The 26,107-nt window shown below is 38.0% G+C and overlaps 1 protein-coding gene across 3 annotated transcripts in view; it reads right to left on the minus strand.

Moving 5' to 3' along the window:
- WAPL (WAPL cohesin release factor) overlaps nt 1-26,107 on the minus strand; it is an 88,224-nt gene that overhangs the window by 20,601 nt on the left and 41,516 nt on the right. For all 3 annotated transcript variants that reach the window (XM_021699873.2, XM_021699872.2, XM_021699874.2), the window contains exons 5-9: nt 7,942-8,037; nt 6,718-6,870; nt 6,334-6,470; nt 5,501-5,612; nt 1,666-1,893 (exon numbers count right to left, since the gene is read on the minus strand). In XM_021699873.2, the coding sequence (XP_021555548.1) occupies nt 1,666-1,893; nt 5,501-5,612; nt 6,334-6,470; nt 6,718-6,870; nt 7,942-8,037 (726 nt within the window). The remainder of the gene's footprint in view (nt 1-1,665; nt 1,894-5,500; nt 5,613-6,333; nt 6,471-6,717; nt 6,871-7,941; nt 8,038-26,107) is intronic.

Raw genomic sequence — 26,107 nt, forward strand, 5'->3', positions numbered from 1 at the left:
ATTCATAAGGCCTACTCACATAAGCTAGCAATTAAAAATAGCCTACAATTCAAACATTTTATATGAAAAGTGGAATAGTCCTCAAAGAGTTAAAGCGCAAATCATTAATCAGAATACTAATGAGCAATTGTTAGCTCTCGGTTACATGAATTATATATGAAAACACTATAATATTTTAAATTATCTTCCCATAGCACATCAGGAATAGCAATGTATTTCAAAGAAGAAGTTAAGTAATTAATAAAAACCCAAAACTAATGTGTAGCGGGACAATCACTTTACAAAACAATGTCTAAGATTTAAAACAAATATAATATTCAAGACTAGCTGAACTTGGGAGGAAGACGAGGCATCCCAAAATTAGCAACTGTGTTCTGGTTTTAATCATGTAAGTAAATTACTTAACAGGACTTAAGAAAGTTACTACACTGTTATTTACCATTCTAATAAATTTAACAAACCATGGAGAAAATTCAATGAACAAGTATATCATGTTATTTAATAGCAAATGCCTGGAAAGAATCTATAAATGTTGAACAACATGGGAAACCCCTGCAGAAAAGATATATTTATTCAATGATGCAGCAAATAAAAATTATCTCAAATTTATTCTTTCATATCATTAAAAAATCTGTATATGCTGCAAAAGTGTTAAAAGAAAATAAAAATTACAAATATATTTTAAACATAGTATACAAATAGTCTGGTGAGGTACAGGGATCTTTATTCACCACGTGAGCATACCAGCTATTTTTCCAACTTTAATAAGTACTGAATACATTCAATTCTGTATCTTGCCTTTTAATGTTAACCTGCTTTCCCCTGAAGCCCCACTTTACATAAATATCCTATTCTACCTTAATTAAACAGAGCAATACCCCTAAGTCATAGTTGGCCAGCACAAAGCATTCTGTAATTTTTGAGGCAAATGCTGTAGTCTTCAGTTTAGTAGGCAGTAGAAACAATGTTTATACAGTTTTGATGTTGAAAATATCTGAAAGTCAGATTATATATAAACAATCGTATTTTTTCAAAATGACAAGGCCAATTAATTATCTTCTACTGGCCTAGTAAGCTGGTGGGGATATTACTGATTCTTTAAGTAAAAAAGCCAAAGGAAAGGGAAACTGGAATCAACCAGAAACAACACAGTCATCTAAAACTTCAGGAGTTGTGCTGAACCTCAACTGGCCATGACCCCAATATTACGACGGCCATTGCTCCAAGGAAGGCAAGTGCCTAGGAAACTTGAGTCTTGGGCCCTTGAAGAGTTAATCAGACACCCTGAGATACTCTAGAGTAAGTGAATACTCATTTAAATGGCCCTCGCAAATCCTCTAAATCTTTATTCCTGAAACCCACAGAGAATAACAATTCAAATTCCTAATAGCCTAAATATAGTTAATACACACACACACACCCCACAAGAAAAAAGGACAGACAAAATGCAATAGAAAATTTACTAGCAAAAAATCTAAATACAGATGGACTAGTCTAGGAATTTCAGGCAGGGAACAGAATTATGCTCAGTGCTAAACCTTAGAAGAACCTGCCCAATTGTTGACCAAGAGGTTAAATGATTTCTCCAAAGTCACACACCTGCTGTGACTAATGTAAAACTTTCTGAAATTAATTTTCATTTTACACTGGAAGGAAGGAACCCACCGTTATATTTTCTAGATCAAGATGCTTGTTGTGTACAGTTTCACAGAGCCTTCGAATTTTTTCTTTGATTTTGTTCATGTCTTTTTCATTCAGTAGCTTAGCTGAAGAAGCATCTTGTTCCAGTTCTAAAAGTCGAATCATTAGATCTAGGCTAGCTCTATCAAGATCCATGTTCAAACGATCTCTACTCAGTATGTACATGAGGGCAGCTGTACAAAGGGACAGATTCTTCAAAAGACAAAAATAAAAGTTAATGTGAGCAATTGGTGACAATTCCAGTTAATAAGACTGTTTTGACATTTGTTCACATGTTGGAAGCCTTGATGTTTTATTCAGTGAAAACTGCCCCTCTTCGAATACTCTAGGAAAATATGCATTAAATAAAGCTCTGTTACTTAAAATTTTTCCTTTCTAGAGATGTTCCCCATATCAATGCTCCCAACCTAGATGAATTTGAGCGGAATTATATATTTCTTTAGCTATTCTGTGCTAAGAGTTTAAAGAACATTTTTTCCAGCTATGCATATACACACACACATATATATAAAATCGTATTTTACACTAAACTTCACTTTATTCTTGGATGCCTGGGTGGCTCAGTCGTTAAGCGTCTGCCTTCCGCTCAGGTCATGATCCCAGGGTCCTGGGATCGAGCCCCACATCGGGCTCCCTGCTCGGCGGGAGGTCTGCTTCTCCCTCTCCCACTCCCCCTGCTTGTGTTCCCTCTCTCGCTGTGTCTCTCTCTGTCAAATAAATAAATAAAATCTTTAAAAAAAATTTTTTTTAAATCTTCACTTTATTCTTTATGATAGTTGATAAAAGTTGAATTTCAATTTTAAATCAATAATGTAAATGTGTCTTAAAATCTGCATCAAACACAGCTATTTTTTTCTATAAAATAAACACAGTGAGTTTGTGTCAAAAATATAAAGCTGGGATGCTCAAATAAACATATTTAGATTCATTTCCTTAAAATAATCAATCAGGTCTGACTGAACCAATTTTTAAAAAACCATTAATACAATGTGCTCTTGAAATCATTTAGATGGGGCGCCTGAGTGGCTCCGCTGGTTAAGCGTCTGATCCCACGTTCCTAGGATGGAGTCCCACATCGGGTTCCCTGCTCAATGGGAAGTCTTGCTTCTCCCTCTACTCTTCCCCGCCCCTGCTCGTATCTCTCTCACTCAAATAAATAAACCTTAAAAAAAAAAAAACCACAAAGATAAGATAGTTAGCATACTCCACTTACAGTACTAAAACCCAGAGTACTGAGGTGATATATTTTAGGTAAGCATTATATAACAAAATGGTCTATGCTGGGATAATCCATTTGGAATATTTTGTACTTAACACACTTCAATGCACAGAAATATAAATAACATCTAAAGATTTTTTTTTTTTTACAAGATTTATTTATTTGAGAGAGAGAGAGAGAGAACTAGCGGGAGGGGGAGAAGGAGAAAGAATCTCAAGTGGACTCCGCGCTGAGTGCAGAGCAAACACCAAGAGTTGGATGGTTAATTGACTGTACCACCCAGCTGCCCTTAAAGATTTAAACTCTGAATCCCCCAACGTAGAAAAATTTTAGACTACATGCCTAATTAAATGCTTACAAAGCAAACTGTTTTTGGAAATTAGGATGTGACAGTACAGACCTTGGGAGATCCACTGCCCCCAAGAGCACACACTAATGCCTTGGTCCTCTGATAACTGTGTAACAAAGCAAATTAATTCTTAAGTCTCTTCTCTTCCCCCTCCTTGTCCTGTATCTGATATGACTTGGCAATGGAATTATCCTCACTCAGGGTTAAGTACACTGCTTTCAGTTTCATAAGATTCACTATTAGGAGTGCCTGGATATCTCAGTTGGTTAAGCATCTGCCTTCAGCTCGGGTCATGATCCCGGAGTCCTAGGATCAAGCCCCACATCGGGCTGCCTGCTCGGTGGGGAGTCTGCTTCTCCCTCTTGCCCCTCACCCCACTCATGCTCTCTCTCAAATAAGTCAAAAAAAAAAAAAATCTTAAAAAAAAAAGATTCAGTATTAGACTGTGTCACCTAATCTGCATTTGGAACATAATTTCCTTGAACAAAAATGTAATAGTCATCTGAAAATACCACTATTGATAATGGTTAGTAACGACTTTTTTTCTAACTTCAAAAATGTTAAACCTTTTATTACAGATATAAGATTTTTAAAAGATTAGCGTCAGTCATAATGAAAATGAGAATTTCTTTCTTTTCACAATGGCTAGAACTAGATTCATTATCCAAACAAAACGTTAAAAAAAAAATCTTAATTTCAAACTGTTTTTCTCATGCTATTAATATCAAAGAGTAAAAAACGTTTTGTTTTGTTTGTTTTTTAAGATTTTATTTATTTGAGAGAGAGAATGAGATAGAGCGAGCATGAGGGGGGGAGGGTCCGAGGGAGAAGCAGACTCCCTGCTGAGCAGGGAACCCGATGCGGGACTCGATCCCAGGACTCCAGGATCATGACCTGAGCCGAAGGCAGTCGCTTAACCAACTGAGCCACCCAGGCACCCCTGTTTTTTAAAAGTAGGCTCCATGCCCAGCATGGAGCTCAACTTGGGGCTTGAACTCACAACCCTGAAATCAAGACCTGAGCTGAGATCAAGAGTCAGTTACTTAACCAACTGAGCACCCAGATACCCCTAAAAGATTTTTTTCAGCACTTTATGATTAGAAGAAATCAATGCTCACATAATTAAACATCCAGTATGGTATGGTATGTTAGGTGTGGAGCTGATGTTTTATTTATTTATTTTTTCTTTCCTGTAAAGGATTTTATTGATGGTATATGCATAAAAAATTGGGGGGGGGGAAGAATACAGAAGAAATTACTGCCTTTTATTAAATGTACACTGAGGTGTTCATTATATACCTTTCTATACTATTTTGTTTTCAAACTGTTTTTATTTTGTTTTTTTAATTTAATTTTGTTAGTTACCATACATTACATCATTAGTTTTTTGATATAGCGCTCCATGATTCATTGTTTGTGTATAACATCCAGTGCCAAATGCAGTATGTGCCCTCCTTAATACCCATCACCAGGCTAACCCATCCCCCCACCCCCCCACCCCTCTAAAACCCTCAGTTTTCTCAGAGTCCATAGTCTCTCATGGTTCATCTCCCCCTCCGATTTCCCCCCCTTCATTTTTCCTGGAGCTGATGTTTTAATACTATAAACTGACAATAATATTAAGAGAAAAAAGTGTCATGAGAAAATAACCTTAAATAATATATTAAGCAAAAACTTCTGATATTAACCTCTCTATATACAGAAAATAAAATTCAACCCATAATTGGGAAATATTCATATATAAATATCCAATGTAGATAAATCTTTTTTTTTTTTTAAAGATTTTATTTATTAATTTGACAGAGACACAGCGAGAGAGGGAACAGAAGCAGGGGGAGTGGGAGAGGGAGAAGCAAAGCAGGCTTTCCACTGAGCAGGGAGTCTGCTTCTCCCTCTGACCCTTCCCCATCTTGTGCTCTCTCTCACTTTCTCTCTCTCAAATAAATGAATAAAATCTTTAAAAAAAAAATAAAAATAAAAAAAAAAATAAAAAAATAAAAAGATTTATTTATTTGAGAGAGAGCACAAGCATGTGAGGGGGGGTGGGGAAGAACCTCAAGCAAACACTCTGCTGAGTGTAAGCCCCACGTGGGGCTGGATCCCACGACCCTAAGATCATGATCTGAGCCGAAATCAAGAGTCAGGCACTTAACCGACTGAGTCACCCAGGTGCCCCCAAATAGACTGTTAATTTTTAAATAATGTTCCTAATCCCAGAAATTTAAGAATACCTGATGGTGCTGGGAATCATCCAAGGTTTTAAAGACCATTGCTACCATTCCGTGTGCTCTCAGGTGCATTCGAAAACTGGGCATGGCACATTTAGTAGCCAAGCTAATAACACTAGGAGAAAATAGACTAGGTTAGGGGGGACTGAAAATAGCTTGTGCATTAGTTTTTTGTTTGCACAATACCAAAACAAGGAAATGGGGAGGGGTGGGAAGGTGTCAACCCACTGCCCATATGGATCACAATATAAAACACATGGGCAAACCGAATTACTAAAAATACATTGATGCATATTGATTAGTATAAATATAAATAACACACGATCATCTTTGGTGTATTCCTTACACTACTACTATGATTAAAAGCAAAAAGTCTCAGCTACCTTTCATAATGCTTCTGATACATGAAGACTACAGATAATATTTGATTGGATATATTCCAAATGACTGGATAATTCAATCAAATTAAGGTAATTCAATCCACTATAGCATGCAAAAGATGATCCAAATCAAAACATGCTTAAATCAAACATTTATCACTTGTTTGAAATTTGGGGCTGAAAAAGAACTTAAAAGATTTGTTAGTATAATACTTCTTCTAAGCATCTGTAAAGTGAAGCCTATACTAACAAGCTACAATCATCCAAATTTCCTTTGTTAATGTAGAATCAAATCCCTTAAAATAAATCAACCATATTTTAACTTATTTACACTGGCTATAAACTATATTCATGATAACAAAATCAAGGTAAGAAAATGTTTGGCTCTATTTGGCTGGAAAATTTTAGTAAGATAGAGCATGCATACATTTATCAAATATAAAAATAAGATCTCACCTAAGGCAACGTGTGTTTAGAGGCTGAGTGCTCTTTAAGCCACTTAGCAGGTATTCAATGTCATCAGTGAACTCTTGATTTTCACCAAATTCCACCACATCATTGAAGTGCTTCACATGCTGAACAACAGTATACAACTGCCAAGAAAAAATAAGTCCACTTCTTTTGTAACCATGAACTAGCATATTTAAATCTACGGGCTTGCCGTACTTCATTCAGAAGTGTATAAAAGAGTTCATTGTATGGCAACTAGAAGAAAAGTTTTAAAAACACTGGTAGTACTAGGAAAGGTAAGTTCGTGGATATCTGTTCAAGACATTAAAAGACTAAATGTTACATACAAAAATCTATCCACGTGCAGTAAAACTGTATATGGCTGCTTACTTCTTTGTCTTCTTTTCTGCATTTCAGTGCAGTAACTATATCTTGGTAGGGCTGAGTAGGTATTGTCACAGTTTTTATCACTTTGGGTGGTGGTGCAGGAGCCTTAAAAACTCCATCATCTTTTTGATTTGGTTCCTTTGAAGACAGCCTCACCTATTAATAAAGGATTAAATTATTGTTCTAAATAAATATATAAAAATAGTAACAGCTCATCTACCTAGCAAATTTGGCTTAAAAAAAAAAAAGGTGTGAAGAGGCCTCTGAAAGGGCTACTTTAAAATTCTATGCACTACTAGGTAAGACTCACAAAAGAACCACTCAGGAATTCCTTCTAGTCTTTTTTTAACCTCACATTTCACACACAATTTGTTATTTGTCTCCAAGATCATTAGAAGGAATAAAGAACCACAATTACACACATAAATAGCATTGACAAAAAGCTAGAACAGGACAAGAAAACCACACAGACAGACAAGAGAACTTTTAAAGTAAAGAATCTGTAATTTAGGGTATAAATAAATAGCCATAACAAAAATCTGGTATATAATTACTAATACACACAATGATGATCTTATACTAGTAAATGGAATTTAATATATTCAACTTAATTAAGAACACAGGAAACTGTACATTAAAATGTTTTAGAAAGATCTCTATCCCTAATTTTTTTGTTGTTATAAAGAATTCATTCCTTGACAGCGCCAGATGACTGAGGTGTTACCATTAACTTAGAAGGATTAATCTATGGTCCTCCCAGTTATTCTGAAGAAAATAATTTGATAATCTTTTTCAAATGTGTTTTGAATTGAAAGCTATTACTGGAATACAGGAAAAAGTTCTCTGAATTAATTACTCAAATTAATTTCAAATTAACTACTCAAAGCTACTCTAAGATCTATGTAGGATATAATTTATAATATAGCTCTTAATACAAACTTCAAATATGAAATAATTTACCCTTAAAACACTAAGTACAATAATTCCATTAAGATGTGGGTCAGGAGTAAAAAGTGATTCAATATTTTTTAAGGCTTTTATCTATAAACTAGTAGAGCACCAGAATTTCGATAATCCTGTCCACAATCCTCACTTTTCCAATGAATTAAACTAAAGCCTCTCATTTTAGTGAGGAAGACCAAAATAAACTGTTAAAGATTTTCAAATTCTGAATAAAGATAGCAATGGCTTAAACCAAAATGAAATTAAAAAGTATAGTTCACTTACTGTGGCACTCTGAGGTTTTACTACTGGTGGCCCAGGTAGCTCTTCTGAGTCTGGATGGTTCCAATGTCTGGCATTATATACAGCTTTTGTAGGAGACTAAAGAAATGAGAAAAAGATCAACTGTTTCCTTCTTATTTTCCATCCTTATAAAATTGTCTCATTTAATAAAATAAAAATCACAAAGAATAACTTAAATACATAAACACGTGTCCTAGACAGAGCAGGAGAGAGAACACCTGGCTAGTATTCCCACTGTGCTCCCATGCCTGTGGAGTCACCATGCTATTCTGCCACAGAATCAAAAATTAGTGCGCTGGGCAACTATTACCAATCTGTACTAACTTAGTAATCAATACAGTTAATTCAACATATACTTTATTCCTCATACTACTGATTCAAGCTGCATATTCTTCCAACAATGGAAATAAGGCAGCTTATGAAAAGCAATAAAGGGCCATATATATTCATTTTTAAGTGAAACTGTTGGGGCCAGATGACTACCATTACTAAGAAATTTTTCAAAGTTTTTTAAAAAGTAGTTATGGAATATATACCATATATTACACAACACAGGGGAATCTAAAGCAGTACTATGTAATAACATATATGATTTCTGCAGCAAAATGTATTCATATTCACATGAACTGGGATAAAGGTATAAACTGCTCCACCTCAGTCAGGTCAGTCTGCTGACAAATCAACTTAATATAAATGTAATAAAAATAATTTTCAGTTCTGGGTGCCTGGGTGGCTCAGTCGGTTAATCGTCTGCCTTCAGCTCAGGTCATGATCCCAGAGTCCTGAGATGGAGTCCCACGTTGGGCTCCCTGATCTCCCTCTCCCTCAGCTTCTCCCTCTCTTTCCCGCTTGTTCTAATAAATAAATAAAAATATATTTTTTTAAAGATTTATTTATTTGAGAGAGAGAGAGAGTACATGAGAGGGGGGAGGGTTAGAGGGAGAAGCAGGCTCCCCGCCGAGCAGGGAGCCCGATGCGGGACTCAATCCAGGGACTCCAGGATCATGACCTGAGCCGAAGGCAGTCGCTTAACCAACTGAGCCACCCAGGCGCCCTAAATAAAAATATTTTTAAAAAGATAAAAAGATGTATGGAGAGATGACTTAAAAAAATAATTTTCAGTTTTAACACTCTGAATTTCAGAATTGAGAATAAAGACCCATAAGCCCCTATAATCAAATCCAAAAAATTAAATCTGTATAAAAAGGGGGCACCTGGGTGGCTCAGTCATTAAGTGTCTGCCATGGTCCTGGGATCGAGCCCCACATCGGGCTCCCTGCTCCGCGGGAAGGCTGCTTCTCCCTCTCTCACTCCCCCTGCTTGTGTTCCCTCTCTGGCTGTGTCTCTTGTCAAATAAATAAAATCTTTAAAAAAAATCTGTATAAACACAAAAACCCTCACTTTCTTTTTTTAAAAGATTTTCTTTTTCTTTTTAATTTGACAGAGAGAGAGAGAGAGAGAGAGCACACAAGCAGGGGGACTGGAAGGCAGAGGCAGAGGGAGAAGTAGGCAGAGGCAGAGGGACTTGATCCCAGGACCCTGGGATCATGACCTGAGCTGAAGGCAGTCGCTTAACCAACTGAGCCACCCAGGCACCCCCAAAAACCTTCACTTTTTTTTTTTTTAAAGATTTTATTTATTTATTCGACAGAGAGAGAGAGAGAGAGAGAGAGCACAAGTAAGCAGAGTGGCAGGCAGAGGGAGAAGCAGGCTCTCTGCCAAGCAGGGAGCCGGACGTGGGGCTCGATCCCAGGACCCCAGGATCATGACCTGAGCCGAAGGCAGCCGCTTAACCGACTGAGCCACCCAGGCGCCCCAAAACCCTCACTTTCAAAAGGAGATTGAGACTGAGAACATTTTCCATCCTTTACAAAAGTCATGTTAAATTTTGTCCTTTAAGCTTCATATAAATGGTTTGATCTCCTTAGAGATTTTCTGTTTATAAGACTATAATAAACTTCACACTTTCAGTACTACATGCAAAAAGTAAGATTAAGAGTACAAGTGGGGAAACATACTTCACGATAGGGCAAAAGACTACATCAAAAAAGTAACCATCTTCCCTTACTAGCTGCAGTGAACTAACGTAACTGCAATTAAACATCAAAGTTATCTTTTTTCAAGTACTATCTTTAAAATAACCATGTTGTGACATCAAGAACACAGTCTAAGCTCCAAAAGAACTGGTTTAAGAAAAGATAAAGTTTACATAGATTTGCATAGTAAATGTGTTAGAAAAATCTTAATACTAAAAGGAATCCTGCTGTGAAAGTAGGAGCATAAGGTCTCTCACCTGTATTACGTATATAAATCCATTATTCTTATATACCAGGCTTGCATAAAGTGGATACATTGGTAATCTAAAGCAATTTATACACCCAGGAAATGACTTGATCAGCCTCTTAAGGCACAACCACATAAAGCAGAATCAACATAAATTTTAAAACCTAGCTCCCTATTCCTTTCTGCTTTTCTCTCTCTAACATCAGCTATATAATCCATATGCCTGCTAGCTGTTAGATACCTCATTTAAGCAACTTCTAATACCCAAAGCACACTCAAGAGCCCAGGAAGATCAAGGACATCTGGAAAGGTGCCTCAAAGCTCAAGTGCTTTATTTATTTTTAAAAAGCACTGATACAGGGTGCCTGGGTGGCTCAGTCAGTTAAGCATCTGCCTTCGGCTCAGGTCATGATCCCAGGGTCCTGGGAATGAGTCCCAGGTAAGGCTCCCTGCTCAGCGGGGAGTCTGCTTCTCCCTCTCTCTCTCTCCCTCTTCCCCACTCGTTCTCTCTCTCAAATAAAAATCTTTTTTTTTTTTTAAAGATTTTATTTATTTATTTGAGAGAGAGAATGAGATAGAGAGCATGAGAGGGGGAAGGGTCAGAGAGAGAGGCAGACTCCCTGCTGAGCAGGGAGCCCAACGTGGGACTCGATCCCGGGACTCCAGGATCATAACCTGAGCCGAAGGCAGTCGCTTAACCAACTGAGCCACCCAGGCGCCCTCAAATAAAAATCTTTTTAAAAAATGAATAAAAAAATAAAAAAGCACTGATTGGGGGGGGAACACACACACACACACACAAAATTGATGTCCAGTAATAATCTTCTGGATAATAAGGTTATCTGATTCCACGGGTAACAAAATAGCAGAGCAAGTCAAGGGTCTAAATTAAATAGACCCCCTTCCAGTTAACTGTGAGTGGCAATATAACTAACAATTAACAAAGCAGACTTACGAACCAGATGATCTGTATTAAAATGCAGATAAACAGTGAGCTCTACTACTTGCTACTCAACATTTTACTCATCTGTAAAATGGGGTTAATAATAGTACCTACTACAAAGGGTTGTTGTGAGGATTAAATAAATATATGTAGAACACAGAAGAGTGCCTGAAAGTATGTGCTCTACAAGTATTAATTATTATGGGTAATACTACTAATAATAGTTATGTATTGATGTGTAATTCTGAGTCTAGCATCTTCATAAGAAAACTGGAGTATGTGGTCTACCTAACAGAGGACTGCAATAAACAAATGAAATAACTGACATGAAAACACGCTATTAGCAGGTATTATTATTAGAAAAATCAGACTAGGATACATTGTTCTAACTCATCTCAAAAGTCTTTGAACAAAATAATATCATTGATGACTACAGATGGAAAAATCCTCAATACTAGAAAACTGAATTCAATAGCACACTGAAAGGATATACACCATGACCAAGTGGGATTTATCACTGGGATGCAAGGATAATTCAATATGAAAACCAACCAATGTGATACATCACATTAACAGAATGGATAAAATTCTGTCCATCAAGACAACTGGTGCAGAAAAAGCATTTGACAAAATTCAACACCCTTTCCTAATAAAAATACTCAACAAACTCGGAATACAAGAAAATTACCTAAACATAATAAAGGTCACATATTAAAAGCCCAGAACTAATATCATCCTCAACAGTGAAAAACTGAAAGCTTTTCCTTTAAGATCAGTAATAAGGCAATGATGGCCGCTCTCACAACTTCTATTTAACATAGTACTAGACATACCAACAAAAGCAATTAAGCAAGAATAAGAAATAAAAGGTATCCAAAATGGAAAAGAAGTTAAAATTTTATCAGTTCACAGATGACATGATCGTGTATACAGAAAACTCAGAAGATTCTACCAAAAAAACCCCATTAGAATAAATATATTCACTGAAGTTGTATGATACAAAAATCAACATACAAAAGTCAACTGCATTTCTATACAACTAACAAAGAACAATCCAAAAAGAAAATGAAGAAAATACCATTTACAGTAGCATCAAAAAAAACCAAAAAAGAAACCTTAAGAATAAACGTAACTAAGGAAGCAAAAGACTGTACACTGACAGGTACAAAACACTACTAAAAAAAATTAGATACAAATAAATGGAAAGACATCTTGTGTTCATGGATTTTAAGGCTTAATACTGTTAAAATGGCCATATTACCCAACAGGATTTTACAGGTTCAATGCAATTCCTATCAAAATCCCAATCGTATTCTTTTTTTTTTTTTTTTAAAGATTTTATTTATTTATTTGACAGAGACACAATGAGAGAGGGAACACAAGCAGGGGAGTGGGAGAGGGAGAGGGAGAAGTAGGCCTCCCTCGGAGCACGGAACCCGATCCCAGGATCCTGGGATCATGACCTGAGCCGAAGGCAGACTCTTAACGACTGAGCCACCCAGGCGCCCCCCAAATCGTATTCTTTACAGAAAAAGAAAAAATGAACCTAAAATTCATATGGAATCACAAAAGACACTGAATTGCCAAAACAATCTTCACAAAAAAACAAAAAAACTAGAGGCCTCACACTTCCTGGTTTCAAAACACATTATAAAGCAACAGTAATCAAAACAGTAGGGAACTGGGGCATAAAAGATATAGAGACCAATGGAACAAAACAGAGAGCCCAGAAATAAATCTACATATATATGGTCAAATGATCATCACCAAGGGTGCCAAAACTACAAAATGGGGATAGTCTCTTCAACACATGGTGCTGGGAAAACCAGGTATCACATGCAAAAGAATGAAATTGGACCATTATCTTACACCATACACAAAAATCAACTCAAAATGGATTAAAGATTTAAACATAAGACCTGAAAATGTAAAATTCCTTGAAGAAACCATGGGAGAAAAGTTATGTTAATAGTAGTCTTAAAATGACTTCTTGCATATGACACCAAAAACACAAGCAATAAATGCATACATAGACAAGTAGGACATCAAACTAAAAAGTTTCCTTCTGCACAGTAGAGGAAACAAGAGTAAAAGGCAAACTACAAATGGGAGAAATATTTGCAAGCCATATACTTAATAAGGGGTCACTACCCAAAGTATATAAGGAACACCTACAATTCAATAGCAAAACAAAACAAAAAATGATTAATAGGAAAGGACTTGAATAGAAATTTCTCCAAAGAAGACATACAAAGAGTCACAGGTATATGAAAAGATGCCTGACATCAGTAACTGTAAGTGAAATATAAGTCAAGGAGCCCCTGGGTGGGTCAGCAGGTTAAGCGTCTTTCAGTGCAGGTCGTGATCCCAGGGTCCTGGGATCAGCTCGGCGTCTGGCGCCCTGTTCAGCAGAAAGTCTGCTTCTCCCTCTTCCTCTGACTCTCCCCCCTGCTTGTGCTCTCTCTCTCTCAAATGAATAAATAAAAAATCTTAAAAAAACAAGCAAGCACATCTGGGTGGCTCAGTTGGTTAAGCGACTGCCTTTGGCTCGGGTCATGATCCTGGAGTCCCGGGATCGAGTCCTGCATCGGGCTCCCTGCTCAGCGGGGAGTCTGCTTCTCCCTCTGACCCTCCCCCCCTCATGCTCTCTATCTCATTCTCTCTCTCAGATAAATAAATAAAATCTTAAAAAAAAAAAAAAACCAAGCGGGCGCCTGGGTGGCTCAGTTGGTTAAGCGACTGCCTTCGGCTCAGGTCATGATCCTGGAGTCCCGGGATCGAGTCCCACATCGGGCTCCCTGCTCTGCAGGGAGCCTGCTTCTCCCTCTGACCCTCCCCCCTCTCATGTGCTCTCTCTCTCTCATTCTCTCTGTCTCAAATAAATAAATAAAAATATTTAAAAAAAAAAAAAAAAACCAAGCAAAAAAAAGTGATGGGGTGCCTGGATGGCTCAGTAGGTTAAGCCTCTGCCTTCAGCTCAGGTCACAATCCCAGAGTCCTGGGATCGAGCCGCACGTTGGGCTCTCTGCTCAACGGGGAGCCTGCTTTTCCCTCTGCCTACTGCTCCCCCTGCTTGTGCTGTCAAATAAATAAAATCTTACAAAAAAAAAAAAAGGGAAACTAAGTCAAAATCATAATGAAATATTACTTCACACCCATTAGAATGACCACTATCAAAAAGAACAGAAAATAACAAGTGTTGGCAAGGATACAGAAAAAGTGGAACTCATGTTACACTGCTGGTGGGAATTCAAATGGTGCAGCCACTATGGAAAACAGTATAGAGGTTCCTCAAAAAAGAACTATCCTATGACCCAGCAATTCTACTTCCGGGTATTCATCAAAAAAAAAAAAAAAAAAGAAATCAGGATCCTGAAGAAATTTGCACTCTCATGGTCACTGCAGTATTATTCACAACAGCCAAAAGATGGAAACAAACCTAACTATCAAAAGATGAATGGACAGGGGCACCTGGCTGGCTCTGTCAGTAAAGCATGTGACTCTTGATCTCAGGACTCTAAGTTCAAGCCCCCCATTGGGTGCAGAGATTACTTAAAAACAAAACAAAACAAAACAAAAACGGGCACCTGGTTCAGTGGGTTAAACATCTGACTTTGGCCCAGGTCATGATCTCGGGGTCCTGGGATCAAGGCCCCCATCCGGCTCCCTGCTCAAGGAGGAGTCTGCTTCCATGTATCATATGACCTCACTGATATGAGGAATTCTTAATCTCAGGAAACAAACTGAGGGTTGCTGGAATGGGGGGTGAGGTGGGAGGGATGGGGTGACTGGGTGATAGACACTGGGGAGGGTATGTGCTCTGGTAAGCTCTGTGAATTGTGCAAGACTGTTGAATCTCAGATCTGTACCTCTGAAACAAATAATGCAATATTATGTTAAGAAAAAAAAAAAAGAAGAAGATAACAGGAGGGGAAGAATGAAGGGGGGGGTGCCTGGGTGGCTCAGTCGGTTAAGCGGCTGCCTTCGGCTCAGGTCACGATCCCAGGGTCCTGGGATTAAGCCCCGCATCCCAGGGTCCTGGGATCAAGCCCCGCATCTCCCTCTCCCTCTGCCTGGCTCTCTGCCTACTTGTTCTCTCTGTCAAATAAATAAATAAAATCTTAAAAAAAAAAAAGGAATGAAGGGGGGGGAAATCGGAGGGGTAGACAAACCATGAGAGACGATGGACTCTGAAAAACAAACTGAGGGTTCTAGAGGGGAGGGAGGGTGGGAGGATGGGTTAGCCTGGTGATGGGTATTAAAGAGGGCACGTTCTGCATGGAGCACTGGGTGTTATGCACAAACAATGAATCACGGAACACTACATCTAAAACTAATGATGTAAAGTATGGGGATTAACAGAACAATAAAAAAAAAAAAAAAAAAGGAGTCTGCTTCTCCCTCTGCCCCCCAACCCAGCTTGTGCTCACGCTATTTCTCAAATAAATAAATAAAATCTGTTTTAAAAATCATTCAGAAAGGGGCGCCTGGGTGGCTCAGTGGTTAAGCATCTGCCTTCGGCTCAGGTCATGATCCCAGGGTCCTGAAATCGAGCCCCGCATCAGGCTCCCTGCTCTGCGGGAAGCCTGCTTCTCCCTCTCCCACTCCCCCTGCTTGTGTTCCCTCTCTCGCTGTGTCTCTCTCTGTCAAATAAATAAAATCTTTAAAAGTAAATAAATAATAAAAATGAAAATGAAAAGTAACATCTGGATGTGGTGTGCACGCAGATACACAAGGGGCGGGGCTGGGTAAGAAGAATGACAATGACTGACTCTTGAGCTCTTTATAAACATCATTCCAAATTCCACATGCTTCTAAGTGAATTGTGTATGAAGACTATATAAAAAATACTGTGTCATATGCTAAGGTCACTTAGTGAAAGTGACTGTGTACAGTATCTGCAAATACACCATCTAGTAATCAACTTTCCATGGAAGATGAAAATCATCCTTATCATTCAGCAACCTAGCTAAGTTTTAACCAGGTCATTCTGATTGCACCATTACACTAGGCTTACCTTTAATCTTGTTAATTTTATTCTGGTTTAAAAAGGAGACATATCACATTAACCAAATCCCTTAATTTTTCTCAGTGCTAAAATATTTGTGTATTCTGTTTGCTCTAATATAATCTAATGAGAAGAGTATTTAGAATAAAGTAAGTAAGAAAGCTCCTTATAACAACATTCTAAAGATTTGGAATTATTTTAGCATATTTCAGTCCTAGTAATCTTAAACCTATTATTCTCTTCTATTCAATTCTCCAGGGGCATGACAAACAAGAAAAACCCCAAGTACAACACTCTATTACATGCCAGTAACAGACGTATGGAGCATTTATCCATGAGAACCCAGTTTCTATGAGAACAATGAACAAAAATTGGGTTTTTACAATTTTAATGCTGAGGCCATGCTTAACAGATTGGCTTATTGAATCACAATTATAAAACAGAGGAAAGAAGAATTCCTTCACCAAAAGCTAAGAAGAAATGACAATATTATGCTATCCTTCATTGAGCTGGCTCCTAAAAGGGAAAAAAATTGGAATAACCGCTTTTAAGCCATACAAATTTTTTTAACAGTACCAAATTTATTTCTGAGTTTTAAAGAAGACTATGTACTAAATGAGGATAAATATAGTAAGCTGATTAGAATTCATCTAGCCTTACCCACACAAGGATATCATGAGAGCAGAGCAGCACTCTTACCAGTAATTCAATCAGCATGTTCTACAACTAAATGAGTTCTTAAAGAAATTGTTAATGTGGCTACACTGAGACACAGGTTATTGCAGTGATGACAATGAGACCTGTAACATTTTCTGTTGGGCTCATGGAGTAGAGTGGAAGTAACAAGACTTTTCAGTATTAGAAACAATTAAGGATAATACTTTTAGATCACTTGCCAAATAGCAATCAGTGTACAATTTGATTTCTAGGGCCCTAAAGAAATTGGTTCCCAAAGAGTACAGGTGGAGAATTTTTGAAGTATGTCCATATTCAAGTAGAGATCAAAGAAGCCCAACCAAAAGAACTCTGGACTGACAGTGACAACTGGATTGAACTAAAGTTCTTTTTAAAAGGGCTATTTTGAAGATTATGATTCTAACTTTGAAGGAACTATGGTGATAAGCAGTGGAAGGAATCACATGTAAAATTCCTTAAAAATTTATTGACTTAAAAAAAAAGTTACAAAGAGGGGTGCCTGAGTGGCTCAGTCGTTAAGCATCTGCCTTCGGCTCAGGTCATGATCCCGGGGTCCTGGGATCAAGCCCTGCATCGGGCTCCCTGCTCTGCGGGAGGCCTGCCTCTCCCTCTCCCACTGCTCGTGTTCCCTTTCTCACTGTGTCTCTGTCAAATAAATAAATAAAATCTTTAAAAAAAAAAAAAAGGTTACAAAGAGTTTTTAAAAAGATGGGTAGCAGAAGTAGAGGGAGTTTGAGGGAAGAAGTTTTACCAAGATGAGGATAACTTTTGGCTCTTTAGAACTTTCTTTTAATTATCTATATAATCTCAAATTGTCCCACCCTGTGACAAAAAAACCCTTAAATAAATTTTCATAATTTGTTAAATATTCAAATTATTAAATTATTTAAGGGAAAAATGCAGACATCCCTAAATTAAAATCAAGAATTTACTTCTAAGAACAAGACATTTAGAATAGGTTAATACAGAACAGGTTAATACAGAGCACTACACAGAGAAGGTAATCCACAGGTACAAGAGAGAAAGAGCTGAAAATCTTTTCTGCCTGCTTTAATTAAACTCCACAAAAAACCTTTTAAAGAAATCGGCTGCTATTTTTATGAAAAAATTGTTAACTCCTACCTACATGAAGAACAATGCATACTACCATTCAGCTGTTTGTGAGTATAACTTCAAAAGTATAATTGGTAGCAACCATTTTATAGAAGGCCATTGCCACATCAGAATTTGAAATAACATAATTTGAGTATAAACTATAAAATATCCAGATGATAAAGTATAAATTCAACACTTGGCACTTTATGAAAACTAATACAACTTAGCCTACAATTCAACTATTAAAAATACTAGAATATATATGGAACTAATGAATCATTGAACACTACATCAAAAACTAATGATGGCTAACATAGTAAAAAAATAAGTAACAGACCTGTACCCCTAAAACAAATAATACATTATATGTTATTTAAAAAAAAAAAGACCAAAACATAAATAAAATAAAATACAAGAATGAACCACAATGAAAATATCAGCTAAAATAGGCATCAGGTTTTACAACCAAAAATGCCATTAAGTATATAATGGACCAGTTGAAAAGAAAAGCTGTGGGGCGCCTGGGTGGCTCAGTCGTTAAGCGTCTGTCTTCCTGCCTTCGTCTCAGGTCATGATCCCAGGGTCCTGGGATGGAGCCGCGCATCGGGCTCCCTGGTCCGCGGGAAGCCTGCCTCTCCCTCTCCCACTCCCCCTGCTCGTGTTCCCTCTCTTGCTGTGTCTCTCTCTGTCAAATAAAATAAATAAAATCTTTAAAAAAAAAAAAAGAAAGAAAGAAAAGCTGTAAATATCTTGATACCCGTGGCTACAGAATATTCATTTTCCCCTTCTTTTTCTATTAAGAATACGTAGCTGGACACATGACTAAGTCCTAGTCAATGATGTGTGAAGAGAAGCACAATATACCTTGTGGGTCCTGGCCTTCTAGGGATGGGTCGCTACCTCATCTTCCCGTTCATTCTATACTCTTTAATAGTGCAGACATGATAGAACACTACCACAGAGGAAGCTGGACTCTGACAACACAGCAACTTGAAATCAGGCCAGAGATAAACAGACAAGGACTGGTAAGCCCGAGAAAAAGAAGCTACCTATTTAGAAACTTACTTGGGATTTCTTTTATATTAGCTAAGCCAAATCCTAAAACAAAAACATGTGAATAATCTGCAACTGAAAGTAGGACCCAATAATTACAGAGATGTGAATATACAAAATTTTCCCAACACTGTATTTGTATATTTATATAACCTACACATACGTAACTACAATTTAAGGGATGTACAAAACATGTAAGAGAATGGAGGAAGAAAGAAACTAAGGAAAAAATGCAATCTAAACCCAACTTAAAAAAAAATTATATTATGAGGATAAACCCACAGAGTGATTTCCAAGGATTATTACCAAATGAAAAAAAGCAAAGTACAAAAAAGCATACAGAGGCTACCTTTTATATAAGAAGGAACAAAAATAAGAAAATTTGTGCTTATTTTTAAAAAGGAAATATGGGCGCCTGGCTGGCTCAGTCAATAGAGCATGCAACTCTTGATCTCAGGGTTGTCAGTTCAAGCCCCACAATGGGTATGGAGTCTACTTTTAAAAAATACATATATACAGGGATGCCTGAGTGGCTCAATTCGGCTAGGTCTCTGCCTTCAGCTCAGGTCATGTTCCCAGGGCCCTGGGATCGAGTCCCACATCAGGCTCCTTGCAGGGAGCCTGCTTCTCCCTTTGTCTGCCACTCCACCTGCTTGTGCTCACACTCTCTCTCTGACAAGTGAATAAATAAAATCTTTAAAAAAACCCCACACATACATACATACATAAAATAAAAAGGAAAATCAGGCAGGATAAAGCAGAAAAGAGTGAAGTTGGTTCCCTACAAAGGGTGGGTGATAGGCTGGAACATATCTCAATGAAGTGACTCTTCACTGAACTTTATGTGTATTTGTGACTTTTGGAAGCATATTAATGTTGTAAATATGCAAAAAACAAATCAGTAAGAATGAAGGGGAAAAAAACCTAAAACTGAAAGCAAGTCAGAACAAATAAACCCATTCATAATTCAAATGAACAGCAAACACTGAAGACAAGACAGAAAGACAGACTAAGAGGCAGGCAGACAGAACCAATCTAAGCAACTTACGAACACATTATTGCACCTGATACCCTCAGTGGGTAGCAGCATAGGGTGGAGCAAGTGCAGGATTGCAAAAACAAAAAAAATTAAACAAAATCCTGAACACATTAATTATAATAGAATGGACAAAGCAATTTTCTATTTTAGGTGTATTATAGGTTTGAGTAAATGTGTTGATGTTGCTAAAGTCAAGGTTAAGAGATAAGGCAAGAAAGAACCCTGCAGCGATAGTTTAGCATTAGAGACAGTGTGAACTCATGATTTCTAGAATAGGTATATGCATATGCAGAAACCTATACGTGGATGTGATTCATATGCATATACATGCATGCTTCCTATTGCTATCTGCTAAAAGGGTCAAGAAGCAATGAGCACATCTAGTACCCAGATCTTGGTCTCTAAATACCATACCCCACAGAGAATGGGGACTCATCAGAGAACGGGCCCGGTTCCAGGGCTAGAGCAGAGGTACAAGATGAACCTGGAACACTGTGTTCTGCCAGAAATAAGGAAGTGCTCACAGAAGGCGGCATGTCATAGATACAAGAGAGCCAGCATTAAGAGGCCAAATCAGGACAAATTAGCTCCAAAATAAGTAATGAATTATGAACCACTAAAAAAGAGTGAGAGGGACACCTAAGTGGCTTAGTCAGTTAAGCATCTGACTCTTGATTTTGGCTCAGGTCATGATCTCGGGGTTGTGGGATAGAGCCCTGCACTGGGCTCCGCGCTCAGCGCAGTCTGCTTGAGATTCTCTCCTCCCTCTGCCCCTCTCCCCACTTGTGCATGCTCTCTCTCCAATAAAAAAATAAAATCTTTAAAAGAGAGAGAGGGGGGCACCTGGGTAGCTCAGTCATTAAGCGTCTGCCTTCGGCTCAGGTCGCAATCCCAGGGTCCTGGGATCGAGCCCCAGCTGGGGCTCACTGCTCAGCAGGAAGTCTGGTTCTCCCTCTCCCACTCCCCCTGCTTGTGTTCCCTCTCTCGCTCTGTCAAATAAATAAAATCTTAAAAAAAAGAGATTCATCAGTCCATACTGATAAAAGGAAAATTAAAAATGGGGAAAAGGATGGGCTCATGCCTATAGCAGTGTTGAGAACTAACTGGTGAATGTGGAGGGAGTAGGAGAGATAGAAAATGATTATTTTGCAACCAGCACAGTAAACACTGGATCATGAAAGAATCATCCTGTATACTAAATCTAAGAGTATAGTGTAATGAAAAATAGGGTATTTGAATAGTTTTAAAGTATCTCTTCAAAGACTGCTTTTTAGTTGGAAGGAAAAAAGCAGTTATTACACTGTAGAGGAATAGACAAGCCCTTGACTGGATGATCATAATGAACATCCTCCAGATGTGATACACTGAGAATACATCATCACTTACGCAGTATCCGCCCTAGAACGAGTAACTTGAATACAATCAAGAGAAACTTGAGACTAAACCAAAATGAGGTGCTTTTTTTTTTAAAGGTAAGGGGATGTCAATGTTATAAAAGACAAGGATTATGGGAATATTCCAGGTAGAGGAGACTAAAGAGATACAACAGCTAAATAAAATACCTCACCCTAGACTGGATCCTGTACCAGAAGAGGAGAAAATGCTACAAAGGACATTACTGGGTCAAGTGACAAAACTGAAACAAGAGATTACGTAAAAATACTGGAACCATGTAAAATTTACTGCAGTTTGATTACCACAGATGGGAACCTGTAATTGACTAGGAAATACACACTGTATTTAAGGGTAAAAGGCTATGATATACATAACTTACCTTTAAATATTCAGGAAAAAAAAAAATCAAGAATGCATGTATATGGGTATACACACACAAGAAGAGAACTAATAAATGAAAAAAGATAATCAGGATAAGGAGTGTTCTTTGTACTATTTTATTTTTGCAACTCTTCTGTAATTTTGAAAATATTTCCAAATAAAAACTATCTTTAAAAATTTAAGTTCTTGGAGAGCCTGGATGGCTCAGTCAGTTGGGTGTCTGCCTTTGGCTCAGGTCATGATCCCTGAGTCCTGGGATCGAGCCCCGAGTCCAGCTCTGCTCAGCTGGGAGTCTGCTCCTCCCTCTGACGTTACCTGTCTCGTCCTTTCTCTCACTCTCTCTCAAATAAATAAAATATTTAAAAAATAATTAAATAAAGATGAAAATTTAAGTTGTTTTAGAAAACTTATAAAATAGAAAAGGTACAAATCTTTTATCATTCTATCAGTTAATATTTTAATTTCCACGAAGCAACTATATCAAATGCAGACAAGATTAAAGAAAGTAAGAAACCAGGGTGCCTGGGTGGCTCAGTTGGTTAAGAAACTGCCTTTGGCTCAGGTCATGACCCCAGGGTCCCGGGATTGAGCTCCGCGTCAGGCTCCTGGCTCTATTCCTTACTGTTTCTTAACATAGTTTCCTCATTTATTTTCAACCTGGTTCTACCAAATTTCTATCTGTACACTTTCTCAAATGTTTTTTATATGGGCAACATAGAATCCTAACTAAGCATAAATAGATACAATTGTATTTCAATTTAATAGGAAATTCCAGATCAAGTCAAGTTAAAAGTAAGGCAAGAAAACAAGAGACAGAAACAAGAATGGATCATTAGTTTCAGAGGCAATCCTTATATTAAGGGAAAAAAAGAGTGTAGAACATAATGATTATCATAACACATATATGAATCTAGGGTTTCCATTTCTGGATATGATGTTGTAACAGGGACCAATTTCACTTTTCCATCTGAAAATAACAAATTGTGGACAAAATCTATGAAACCGTTTTCAGAAAATGGACATCAGACAGCACAGCACAATGATCCCTGAGAAGGCAAAAATATGAAGTCCTGTAATTGCCTGAGTTTCCAGGCAATGACACAGGAAGGAAGAATTCACAGTTCAACCAATAGCAGTCTCTCTCACTGAGATGGAACCAGGAAGATGAAGGTGGCCACTTTGTAGAGCACAGTACAGAGGAGAAAGCTACTCAAAGTTCTTTGGATATACAGAGAGTCCCCATCAAATATGTAGTGAGTAATGATGAGCGAATGTGTGAAAAAGTACCTGAGGCAAGGGAATGAACTTCCCCCAGAAGAGCAAGGAAACAATCCCTAGACCGTTCTTTCCCAGAGCTGCAAAAAGTTTATGTTCCCATTAGCCACAGTGGAAAACCTTGTAATTCAGGGGAATCAGGTGACCCTAAAGGCTCTCACACACCTAAAATTTAAAAGCCTTGTAAGGATCAAATATAACTTCAATGCATCTCAGAATAAGTCAAATCTTTTAGGGATGGCGCCTGGGTGGCTCAGTTGGTTGGGCAACTGCCTTCGGCTCAGGTCATGATCCTGGCAACCCGGGATCAAGTCACACCTCGGGCTCCCTGCCCTGAGGGAAGTCTGCTTCTCCCTCTGATCCTCCCCCCTCTCATGCTCTCAAATAAATAAAATCTTTAAAACAAAAACAAATCTTATAGGGAAATATCCAAAACCCAACAAAGTAAAAGTCTAGGATTCAATAAAAAATAGGCATACAAAGAAGCAGGAAAATATGACCCATAATAAGAAACAGACCCAGAAACAATACAGATGATAGAATTATCAGACAAGAACATTAAAATAACTGTAACTATATTCCACATATTTAAGATAAAGGAAACACTGAATATGTTAAGCAGACAATAAAGATATAAAACAGACCTAAACTTTCAGAGATGAAAATTTTAATGGTTGGGATTAATAGCTGACTACACATTGCCAAACAACCTCAAAATGTAATAACAGAAACAATCCAATATGAAACAGAAAAAAACAAAACAAACAGACAAGACTATGGAGAACTTATGGCTACCAGAGGAGAGGTGGTGGGGGAATGCGTGAAATAGGCAAGGGGGATTAAGAGTATACTCATCTCAATAAGCACTGAGTAATGTATAGAATTGTTGAATCACTGTACTGTACACCTGACACTAATATAACACTCTATGTTAGCTATAAGGGAATTAAAACTAAAAAAAAACAAACAAAAAAACAGATTTTTGATTCATAAAAAAAAAATAAATAGACATGAAACTATCCCATTCTTGCTTGGAGGATCGAAGTTATTTTGAAGAGATACACAAGCTTCAAATAGAGTTTCTTGACACAACATCCCATAATTACTTTAACTTCATAGTTTCAAGTAAATTGGACCCCTGGGTCCACTTTGCAGCCCAAACCTTGATACTGATCCCTTTACAGGTAACACCGCTTTGCTCTGAGCCTCTCAAAGACTGTTCCACTTAAATTTCACCCAAACTCCCTTATCCCCCCAAAATCCTACAAAAACTTTTCTTTGGTAAGATGCCCCATCACTCCTCTGTTGTGAAGTATGCTTTATTGCACTGAAGTCAATAAGCCTGTTTCTGTAAGACTATAGGTTTTAGCAGTTGACTTTTGGCTGACTGAGGTAGGGCAGGTGTAATTAGAATACCAAAAGGGAGACAGACAGAAGTATCTGAAGAATATTGGCTGAAATTTTTCCAAATTTGATAGGTTTACCAATCATTAAATATTAAATATATACTTAGCACTCAATAAAGATGCCTTGCTAAAAGATACTTCCAAGAATCCCAAAAATAAACATTTATGAACTCCTTCTATATCTCAGACACTGAGAATGTGAAGGTAAAAAAAAAAAAAAAAGGTCACCATCCTCAAAAAATTACACATTCTATGTTAATTTCTGGTCATCATTAGCATGAAGTCATCAGAGTATCAAGAAAACAAAGTCTGGGGGCACTTGGGGGGCTCAGTCGGTTAGGCATCGGACTCTTGACTTCAGCTCATGTCATGATCTCAGGGTCATGGGATGGAGACCTGCAGCAGACTCCATGCTCAGTGGGGAGTCTGCTTAAGATTCTCTCTCCCGGGGCGCCTGGGTGGCTCAGTCGTTAAGCATCTGCCTTCAGCTCAGGTCATGATCCCGGGATCCTGGGATCGAGCCCCATATCAGGCTCCCTGCATGGCGGGAAGCCTGCTTCTCGCTCTCCCACTCCCCCTGCTTGTGTTCCCTTTCTCGCTGTGTCTCTCTCTGTCAAATAAATTAATAAAATCTTTAAAAAAAAAAAAAAAAAAAAGATTCTCTCTCCCTCTGCTTGCCACCCCCACCCTACACTCACATGCGTGCACGCACGCTCAACTCTCTAAAATAAATAAATCATTTAAAAAAAAAAAGTAGAAAAGAAAGTCTAGTGAGTTTTCTGGATTTCTGAATCCTGATCAACTCTAAATAAAATGTATTACAAAATGGAGAAACAGGGGCCCCTGCGTGGCTCAGTGGGTTAAGCCTTTGGCTCAGGTCATGATCCTGGGGTCCTAGGACTGAGCCCTGCATCAGGCTCCTTGCTCAGTGGGGAGTCTGAGTCTCCCTCTACTCCTTCCCCCTGCTCATGATCTCTCTCCCTCTCAAATAAATTAAATATATACTTTAAAAAATGGAAAAACAAATTCCAAAAAATAAGCACCCTAATATACGCAGGTACACTGTTTGGCAAAGTGTCAAATATATGTCAAAGTTCTCAGCTCTTGATTAACCTATGGCTTCACTGCCTCATTTCAAACTTCATTTTCTGAGAAATAAATTAGAGAAAAATATTTTGAAATTTCAAACGTTAAAGGCACTTGAATGAAAGAAAATGAAAAAGATTAATAGTACTTTTATTCCTTATTAAAATCCTTCCAGGGGTCCCTAGGTGGCTCAGTTGGTTAAGCCTCTAGAGTCTTGATTTCTGCTCAGGTCATGATCTCAGGGTTGTGAGCTGGAGCCCTGTGCCAGGCTCTGCGCTCAGCAGGGAGTCTGCCTGAGATTCTCTCCCTCCCTCTCCCTTTGCCTCTCTCTACAGCTTGCGTGCACACACCCTCTAATAAACCAATCCATCTTTTTTAAAAAAGATTTTATTTACTGTTTTGTGGGGGGAGAGATAAAGAGAGCAAGCATGTACAAGCAGAGGATGGGGGGACGGAGAAGCAGACTCCCTGCTGAGCAGGAAGCCCAA

Source organism: Neomonachus schauinslandi, chromosome 6, assembly GCF_002201575.2.
Source record: "Neomonachus schauinslandi chromosome 6, ASM220157v2, whole genome shotgun sequence".
NCBI classification, from domain to species: domain Eukaryota; kingdom Metazoa; phylum Chordata; class Mammalia; order Carnivora; family Phocidae; genus Neomonachus; species Neomonachus schauinslandi.